At 43.5% G+C, this 10,330-nt stretch overlaps 1 protein-coding gene across 2 annotated transcripts; it reads right to left on the bottom strand.

Moving 5' to 3' along the window:
• Window positions 1-1,561: 1,561 nt before the first annotated feature.
• On the bottom strand, window positions 1,562-9,893 carry onecut1 (one cut homeobox 1). 2 transcript variants are annotated; one of them, XM_042413762.1, is made up of 2 exons: window positions 8,448-9,893; window positions 1,562-3,786 (listed from the first exon to the last, which is right to left on the bottom strand). In XM_042413762.1, the coding sequence occupies exons 1-2, from the start codon at window positions 9,517-9,519 to the stop codon at window positions 3,497-3,499; spliced, it is 1,362 nt and encodes a 453-aa protein (XP_042269696.1). In that variant the 5' UTR covers window positions 9,520-9,893; the 3' UTR covers window positions 1,562-3,496. The 2 variants fall into 2 exon arrangements, with proteins under 2 accessions (XP_042269696.1, XP_042269705.1); XM_042413771.1 differs by having other exon boundaries at window positions 8,463-9,893.
• Between the last annotated feature and the right edge of the window lie 437 nt (window positions 9,894-10,330).

Below are 10,330 nucleotides of genomic sequence, written 5' to 3'. Positions count from 1 at the left end.
GAAATGCCGGCTAGGATTTAGCTGAAGAAGAATACAAACTACTCCTTTGTTATATCTAAGCGTGGGAAATAAGGCTGTAACATAAAACTGTCTTTTTTGTTTGTTTTTTTTTTCCAAAATCCTACTATATACAAATCTAGAGTTTCTACAAATGCATAAATTAAAGCAGTGGTTAACCAATACAAAAATGCAATTAAATTAAAATCACAACACAGAAGTAGAGAAAAGGGAAAATATGAACACAATATCACAGCAGTTGGTTTTACCCTGTAAAAGCAATAGTCTACCATCATAATATTGGCATAACCCAATGTCTGATAAAAAATACGCTTCTCCCTCCATCCCGTAAGTTTCATACATCAACCCTGAAACTTGTCCTCCGTGACTTGAAACAGAGCACTTCTGCCAAAACAAAAAACTTCAAAATAGATAATCATACAGCTTTTTGAAGTAACAATAACAATTACCACACGAGTGGAGTTCTGCTTAACTCACAGATAGACGTCTCAATGCAGAACTCAAAGGAATTATTACTATGAGGTATTCAGAGACATTGGTAAAGACATGCACGGCCAGAGTGCTGGACCTTCCTACACACAGCAGAGAGACAAGGAAGGTTGGGGTAGGAGGGATGGAGGGTAAAGGGGCAGGAGAGAGGAGAAACAAAGAACTTTGGTTTAATCTGTAGAAGTGGACAACAGAAATTCCTTTGGTATGTTTTCATTGCATGGTTGCACTGGCGAAAGCACCACGGTGTGATTAAAAAAAAAACCCTTTTCCTTGTTTCTTCAGTAGTGGCCCTTCTACAGGCTGAGGTATTCACAGAGTCAAAGGTGAGAGGTCAACAGCGGTTTAACACTTTGGTTCAAGCAAGGCACTCGTCCTGGGAGTTTTAGAAAGATTGCAACACGTCTGCTTCTACTTTCAGGAACATGTCTGCCTATAGTTGAGTCAACAATTCTGCCCATGGCTATGTCAGCTTGTCTGCCTATTGTCATGTAAAGATGTCTGACTTATTTGTTGGATCATTTTTTATCAACCTATAGATACACACTAAGAGGCAGGGCCAAGTGGAAATAAAGCTGCAGAGAAAAGACACTCTAGCGGGATTCTCCATCAAATCCACACAGATTACTTTGAAATTATTCATAAACCGAACTAAAACTAATTTTACATATCTTTTTGTTTGCCACAATGTCAGCTTGTACATTTTTATGCCAACAAAGTGGTACAAATGTATGCTTTTGTATTGCTAACAAGCACAAAGAAAGACTGATCACGCTGCTAGCGAGAGCTGTACCCCGCAGGCACCTGCATGGCCGGTTGTGTGTATCTATGGCTAGATCAGCATATCTGCCTATAGCTATATCAGCATGACTATCTATGGAGCTGTAATCAGAGCACAGATGAAGCAAGAGCACGCATAGCAGGGGTGCATGGGTTGAGTGCAGGTGGGGGGTGGGGGTGGGTGGGTGGGGGGGAGAGAGGGTAGAAGAAAGGAGAAGGGGAAGAGAGAGGAGATGGGGGGAGGGGAGACATACAACATCTTTTAACACCACTCGTAGAGGCCGTGCAATGAGAAAAAATCTTTGGTTATCTTTGGTATCATCAAAGTGATAGAAATCACGTATGGAACTTGAGTGAGGTAGCATCTTTGGTTCACACTATAAAACATCAGCAGGTCTTGACACATTTTTTTTTTTTTGTTTCTTGTCATCTTTTTGGTTTTTTCTTTCGGAGATGAAGAAGCAGCTCTCTTTCCCTGGCCTCTCCTTCAGCGCTTGTTCTGATGAATGTAGAGCTGCTAACCCTGGCCTTGAGGAGGATGACGGCAAGGGGCCAGCTAATATATCTAATATGTTACGCTGCCCTGGGCCAGCCCTGTGTAGTGCTTTCCTCCTAGTGCTGAAATGCATAGCTTACCAGGAGAGAGTGGAGGCAAGATGGGGGCTGGGGATCGGCGAACAGGGTGGGGTGCTTTCGTATTCAGGTGACGAGCTGACATTGCTGTGTAAGCGCCGGAAAATGATTTGATCATTGATATCATCCCCTACACCCAACATCTTTGATGAGGAGATAAAATCAAATACATATGAAGAGCATGGGGACGCTGAATGCTTATTAAGGTGGTGACACAATTTGACTTAAAAAAAAAACATCCGAGGCCCTCTGTCCCCCTCACAGTGTCAAGACCACACATGAAACATGGGAGCCAGCATCTTGTGTTTTCACCTTTACAGAGAAAACATACAACTGAATGGGTTAGTCTTTGTTTTCCAGCTGCTGGCATTTGAGCACATCAACTAGAGTTAAACCTGTGTTAGGCGTTAGCTAAACAGACTTACAGGAAAGGAGGGATATGTTATGATTCATCTTCACAATGAGCATTTACAGTAACATTCACGAGGCTGATTGTGAAGATATAACTGGAATATTTAGTTTGATTCAAGAAGGCAACGATAAGGCAAATGTAAATAGTTAATTTTCAGGGTTGTGTCATATAGTATTTCCTTTTGCAGGGAACATAAATAAAAATACGACTCAAATGTTGTAAGGACCATGAACAGTAACATTCTCTTCTTCGTGGCTCCTAACTAACAGTCTGTTTTGGGAGGTAAGGGAGGAGATGAGGTAAAAATACTTATTAGATTATCAACTACAAAATATACTCTTTGGTCAATTACTTCTTAGCAGGTTATTTAGTGGTTTTATTTCTAAGTTGCATGAGAGGCTTCAGGGTGTAGAAGGCTTTGGTTTCTCTTTTTAAATTATTCAACGCTTCAGCATGTTGGAAGAAAGCACTACCATGTGGGTTGAGGTTTTGGTTTTGGGTTCAGGGTTGGGATTTGGTTTTGGGTTAGCAGTCTACGCTGGGCATTTTCTTGTCTGTCTGGAATGCTTGATGGAAAGACAGACAGCTGGACAGACAGACAGATAGACAGACAGTCCACCGATCCGAAAAGGTTGCACAACAATCCAGTCGCTCCTGTAGGATTTTTTTTCCGTTGATTGGCCAATCCCACCGGAGCTCCACATTCTGGCTGTTTTTCAAGGGTGTGGACAGCTGCAGATCAGACTGCCAACAGGCTGATTAAACCTCCATTTAGGGACCCATCATTAAAACCAACCAATCAGATTAAAGATAAGGATGGCGAATGATAGATTGATACTGGGTGGGGAGGCGTAGGGAGGGGGGTTGTAGTAAAGCTAGAGACCAGTGACAGTGAGTGTGTGTGTGGGGGGGGGGTAAAACTATAGTCTTTTTGCAGTATGTTACACATAAATGTGTTGCTGAAACAAACATTTCAAAGCAGGTCAAACAAGAAGTCTTTGGTTTGTTTTTTCATCTTTGGATACTATAAATATCAATATAGTACAGGTTTAAGGGCAAAACGTTGCTTCAAGGTCTTTTTAAGTTTCTCTTTGTTTCTCTTAAGTTTTAAAGCTTTTCCACCGAGGTTGAGTCAGTCCATGAGTTGGTCAAATCAGTCCATCTTCAGGCTTTGGTGCAGGCGTTGGGGCCAGAGTTGACTGAGTGACCGGAGCCATCGTCCACCCACTTATCTAGGCTCCGGCGGCGTGCGTTCATAAAGAAATTGCTGACTGTAGCCAGCTCGAGGCCCAGCTGCTGGGCAATAGTGACCTGCAGCTCTTTTGATGGACGCTTGTTCTCCTTGAAGATGGCGTGGAGCGTCCGCCGCTGCACGTCTGTGAACACCAGCCGGGGCTTCTTGCTCACGTTCCCCCTCTCACTTCTGCCGTGGTCCTGTTCCTTACGCTTACATGCTGTGGAGACAGACAGACAAAGAGAGAGAGAGTGTGTTTGTGAGAAAGGGTAGAGGATAATTGTGTAAAAATGAGTTACAATTGAAAACTGATATAAGAATCTTTTCTGTCTGGGTTGATTGAAAAAAATGCTGAATAAAAAACCGACCCATGAATTATCTTAGTGGAGCTTAGCCTACAAGTCTGCAGGTTTTCATTCTTATTGGGACACTGATATGATTATTAAAATACAATAAAAATATCTGACATTGTCCAACCCCATTTTGACCAAAAACAATCCTGATTTGCATTTTTTTCTGGATCAGATTTTTTCTAGTGGAGTACAAAATCAGGTGCAAAACATATTAAACCTTTCATAGATGCTTATATCAAGATAATTCAGTGGATTTTACTATTAAGACCATACTACTTTCTATTGCTAATTTGACACGAGAAACAAAGATAAAAAACGGTAACTCCACAATCCTTCAAATCAGCAGTAAAATGAACGTTTGGCTGATACCAGTATTGTTTTCGAATTGTCATAACTTGTGTAACTTGTGTATAACACCAAGATCTCAGTTGAAAAACTGATTTTTCATAACTGTAATGTGTTACCCTGCAAGAAAGACATTGTTTTTATGTTCTCTTACTTCTTTCCTCTTAAGAAAAGTTAATATCGGTTGACATCAACAATATGCCTCCCAACGCATCCTAACAGCAGCACATTTTAATGCTCTGGTTGAACTTCTGTTAATTGGCAAAACAAGCTGATGCAGCGAGTTACATTAAAACAATGATATCTCAAAACTGGATTCAGTCATGCATATTTTAGGCATAAAGTGTAAATGACCAAATATGTTTATATGACATTTTCTGCCTTATAAGCACCTATCTTGGAAGATTTTCTGCTGTTAGGTATAACAATCATGTAGGTAGGTAGAAGCAGTGGCATTTCAGTTCCAAATACCCAGACACTCTTTCATTGGGCAAACCGTGAGGGTGCATGGGAAATGACAGTGGAATTACACTCTTCTTCATTTTGACCCCATGCTGCCCCACAAACCCCTGGTGGCCCCCCCGGACCAGAGCTAGAGCACCGCGGGCCCGGGTGGAGAGCAGACAGACAGGAAGCCTGTCAGCCAGGAAACAATGAGCGCTGTCCACGGTGCTGAAAGCAAACGGGGCGCTTCAACAAACATCTCTGGAAAAATGAACTACAGATCATCTAATATTTGAAAGACGTCCTTGGGAATCTGTTTGATGGGAAATTAAACCTGACATCAGCTTATTTTATTTATTTATTTTTACTTCACAAGCTCTGATTCACCCCTTTTAGAACGAGGTTCCTTAGTGAGCAGGGACCAGGAGGGGGCAGGCGTGGGCTGCTGGAATGAGGCCTAATATGGACTCACAGGGGAAATTAATGGACGGCATATTCTAACCACAAAGCAATTCTTAAACCAGTGCTGATTAATTTTGCAAAATGCACCGGGTGAATAAAACCTTTAATTAGAAAACCTCAAAACAGAACAATGCCCAGAGGAAAACAATTAAATAAACAAACAAAACCCATGCAGAATCTGGGAACAAATTACCCAAATAACAATTCTATGCGTATCACTTCACCATAAAAATGACTGCATTACAATTCTGTATTACATGAGGGGTTTTTTTTATGTAGTCAATAGTGAGTTTAAATTGGCTTATTACTTCTTAAATATGGCATTCGTATAAGTTCGGTCTTTAGTTTTCGTGTATCATTCCCTTCCCAAAGTAGCAGTGAACAGTAAGCTTCATGAGGGACAGATTAAAATAAACATAATTATTAAATCAATATACTTAAAGCTGATTGTGCCGATCCCACCTTGTAACCTCATTTTAGTAAACACTTTCTCAGATGTGTGCTAAAGTACAGTGCAGCACCCTGTCCGCATGACCATAAACTGGAGTAATTGTGAGTATGAGGAGCACGGTGTCTCCAGCGCTGGTAAATATTAACAGAGAGTCGGAGCTCCTCGTGTACGAGCTGCTATAAATCAGCAGGAGTGAAGGCCACTCAGACAGCAGGAGCCACCACAGAGCGGCCCGGGCCAGGCCGGCAGAGGAGGCCCGGCCAGAGAGGCAGCTTTCCCAGGAGCAAGGGACATAACAACGGCCTCGTTATCAGGCTAATCACACACACACACACACACACACACACACACACACACACACACACACACACACACACACACACACACACACACACACACACACACACACACTGCTGCTGCTCCCGGCTAATCATTAAAAACACAGAAGAGATAACTCCACACACTCAAACACACTGCACACACTGGGCCTACTGACACTGTGACGATAGTCCTGCGTTTCATAATCTTACAGAGCACAAGAGAACAACAAACAGACCTCAGTGCTAGAAAATGCTGCAAATATTCAACTAGAAAACAAACTCTCTGCCTATTCTAACGAGAATATGCATCTTAACCCACTGTAGACAGATACATGTTCACCTGTAATTCTAAAAACACCAGAAAAACAGCTTATGTTGAACAATTACATCTGTTTAATTAATTTAATTTAAATAGACCTCACTTTTCTGAACTCGTTTATTCTGTCTTGTGCCAAACAGCCTGCCTACTTCTATTCTATTCTATTCTATTCTATTCTATTCTATTCAAGCACATTGATATGGGTAATTGAATACGTGGGAAAAAGAGAAAAGGCCCGAGATTAATTTCAGAAGCCTGAAATCAATAAGTATATCACGTCTACTTCAGAACACGATCACATATCTAGTTCACCTCGAAACGAACGGATCAATAAAATGGCGCTCAGCCTTTTCTCTCCAAATTAATTTAGTTTTTAACTGTAAATGTGCCACTCTTAACCTGTTTTTGGTGCACTTTTTGACAAAAGCCAGCATTTTATATTTGAAATGTTTGTTTCTGTCATTTCTATTTTTGAGTAGTTTTAGTAGTTTAGTAGTTTTTTTTTTTTTTTTAAATAAAAAGTTCAGACATGATATAATGTGTTCAAGAGAAGCTGAAGAGGAAAATGTAAATAAAGCAGGCCTGAGATATTTATTTTCTATGTATAGCCACTATAAATATCTCTTACTTAAAAAGAAATCAAAGCAGCATCAATACTCATCAATAGGATACTGATCAGATTTTTGCTCCAATTATAGGTTTCACACATAGAAGTTAACACTAATAATCGAATGATGATCAAATACAAAAACAGCATTCAAAAATTCAATTAGTTTTTTCACTCATTTTCAAAAGTCAGTGATAAAAACCTCATCTTCAACCAACACCCCCCTCCACACACACACACACACACACACACACACACACACACACACACACACACACACTCACACACACACACACACACACACACACACACACACACACACACACACACTCACACACCCCTCCACACAGCAGCAGATGGGAAAACTGAAAAATAATCAATTGCGAGTACACTCACGTGCGCACACGCACGCACTCACCCACCCACCCACCCACACATACTCAACTACACGTACTTTCCACTATGGAGCCACAGCCTCACTTTTCAAAAGCCAAAAAGCCCATTTGTAGGTCATTGATTATTATTAAAATCCATTGGATGTCTGTTGACGCGCACGTCCGATATGGACCTCACCGCGCCCTAATTGACTCGTGTGTACCTCAGGGACAAATTAATACAGAGGTCTATCAGTTAATTAGAGAAACCTCAGTCAGGGTTAGTTTACGACCAAATCATAAACACATGCTCTATTCTATTCTGTTCTATTCTATTCTATTCTATTTGGAGCAGTCTGAAATTAAGAATTAAGGACTATAATTTGACCAAAGTGAGCCCATTCCACTGGCATAAACATTTAAATTTAGTTTATTACACACTCTCAAGAACACGTGCACACACACCTTCCTCTCGCTCTCTGTTTACACCAAGGGCAACACCAAAAAGGCTGATCAGTTGCATCTACACCAAAATAAACACATTCCTAACGATTTCTGGGCGAAGGATCAACTTACGCACACAATCCAGCGGTCGATATTTTGAGGTAAAATGACATGAGCACTTGTTTCACACAACCCCAAAATCAGTGTAGAGACAGAAAAGGGACGCGTATTGATTGGGCATCAACTCGTCGAAGCGCTCCTCAAACTTAGAGAATAGAGATATTGTTTAACATATTGTATTGTGTTTGATTTTGTCCATCCAACCGACCCTCCCTCTCCCCATCACAAGAAACCAGGGTCGTCAGGTCATCAGACCCTCAAACATGGCCTAGTTCTTGCCTTCATCTAACATCATTTTCTATCAAGACTTCCAGGATATTTTATAACGAGTAAAAGTGGAAAGATTAATAATGACTGACAAGTTATTTTGATGAATTATTAGACTTTCAGCCTAGAGGGAACATTTTCCCTGAATGCTACCCTGATGTGGTTTTAAATTCCACTTCAATTGCTGGAACATGTTTAGTGTTTTTCCTCCATCATGAAAAAAACTACAAGAGCATTTTTGGTTCCCAACCCACTTGACCTGTCCGTTGCTTTATAAAAGGTAGCGTTCAGGGTCAATGTTCCTCTGTGCTGAATCAACGCTCCTGTTCAAGCGTCACATTCAGAAGATGAAAACAAAAAAAGGGGGGGCTTTACCGAGGCTTCGCTCACCTGCGAGCCTGAGCGCACTCATGCGTTGGAACTCAGGCTCCTGCAGCCATTTCCACATGCGACGGAAGGTCTCTCTGCCGGACTTGAGCTTGGACCAGGGTTTGGGGTTTCTCAGCAGGTCGGACAGAGTCCCCTGGGACCTGCACAGGACCCGCTGGGCAAAGATGGCCTGAGGGATGCTGTAGCGCTTCAGCTCCGTGGTGATCCTCTGCGCCACCTCTTTGGTATTCACCTCCTCCATCTGTCCCCCAGAAACACCACCCGCTCCACCGCCGCCCCCTTGCTGCCGGAGCCCGGAGGCCTGCTCCCGGCTGTTCACCGGCCCCTGGCCGTGCCCCTGCGCGCCAAGGTGGGCGTGCGGGTGGTGGTGGAGGCCGTTGATTTGTACCATACCCGCTGAGGAGCTCATGTGCTGCTCCGTGTGTCTGCCGAGCATGGCCGGATGGTGAGCCTCAAACCCGCTGGGGGTGAGCATCTTCTCACCAGGCATGGCGGCACCGGGATGAGCGTAGGGCGGGATGCCGGCCTGGGTTGTGTGTATGCTGGCCAGACCGGAACCAGACAGAGGGGAGAGGCTCTGGCCCATGCAGGGATCCTTGTGATGATATGCGGGATACAGACTGTTCATAGGAGCCAGACTCCGGTCCTCTCGCATCAACGTGAAGCTGCCGCTGACATTTCCGGCGATCCTCTGGTGGGGATGAGGGTGAGGATGATGGGGATGGTGGTGGTGATGATGGGGAGGAAACTTGTCGGACACCGTGGAGATGGGGGGTAAGGGCTGCAGGGGGGTTAGGGTGGTGTAAGTGCTGCTCGCACTCATGCCAGGGGGGGCTTCACACATGCTGATGGCTGGATGCAGGTGTCCATGGTGGCCGGGGTGATAGTCTCCACTGTCCAGCAGGGTCGCCATGCCCATAGCGCGGTGGCTCAGACCCCGGGGGCTCGGACGGGAATGCGGACTGTGGCCACTCAGCAGCTCTCCGTGACCGGACACGGACTCATGGCTCACTCCGTGCAGGTCGCCAATATTCTCCATCGACAGCTGTGCGTTCATGATCCGGGCAGCGCTGTGGACAAACCATCTATCTGACCTACCGCAGTTAGCTGATGTCCAGAAGTCTTCACGTCCAGTAAAGTTCAATTTTCTTTTGTTGCTTTTTTTTTTCTTCTTGCAGCAGCCTCCTCTCTTATCGCTGTCCTTATATTCACCTATTTGATTTTTCTCTTACCTCTGACGCTATTTTGCAGAATGGAAACTCCTTTTCCGAATCCTTTTTCCGTTATATTTTTGTGTTTTTTTTCTTTTTCTTAATTTCCTGATTCTCTTTATAATTCAAGCCCCCCCACCGCCAACCAGCTGTCCTTGCGCTCCGGTCGGGTGCCGCGCCATCTCTCTAGTTGTGTGTCTCCAACCACTCTTCCACCGCAGCACAGATCACCGTCTACACATGCGCACTAAGGACACCCATCTCCTCCCATACTCTCTCTCTCTCTCTCTCTCTCTCTCTCTCTCTCTCTCTCTCTCTCTCTCTCCTCTCTCTCTCTCTCACGCGCACATCCACCGCCACATTGCTCTGACGTCAGCTACCTTATTAAGGAAGGGAGGTATCAAACCACCTGCTAAAAGCTGCTCTCCCCGATAACCCATATTCAGCAGCCTATGGCCTTTACTGAAATGTTAAAAAATGCAAATAGACGGATCTCTAATAAAATCCTCACAGAATCGACCCATGGAAATGGGCTGGATGCAGCGTTTAATGTTTAATTGTCAATTGCTATTTAGAAAATGTTAAATTCATTAGGGCTATAATGAGGCTTTACCTTCAGTCCTCCTTAAATTATTAAGTGCAAATGAAGTAGTCTAA

Source organism: Thunnus maccoyii, chromosome 1 (assembly GCF_910596095.1).
Source record: "Thunnus maccoyii chromosome 1, fThuMac1.1, whole genome shotgun sequence".
NCBI classification, from domain to species: domain Eukaryota; kingdom Metazoa; phylum Chordata; class Actinopteri; order Scombriformes; family Scombridae; genus Thunnus; species Thunnus maccoyii.
Note: the sequence above shows the minus strand (reverse complement) of the source record. Positions and strands in the feature narration are given on the sequence as shown.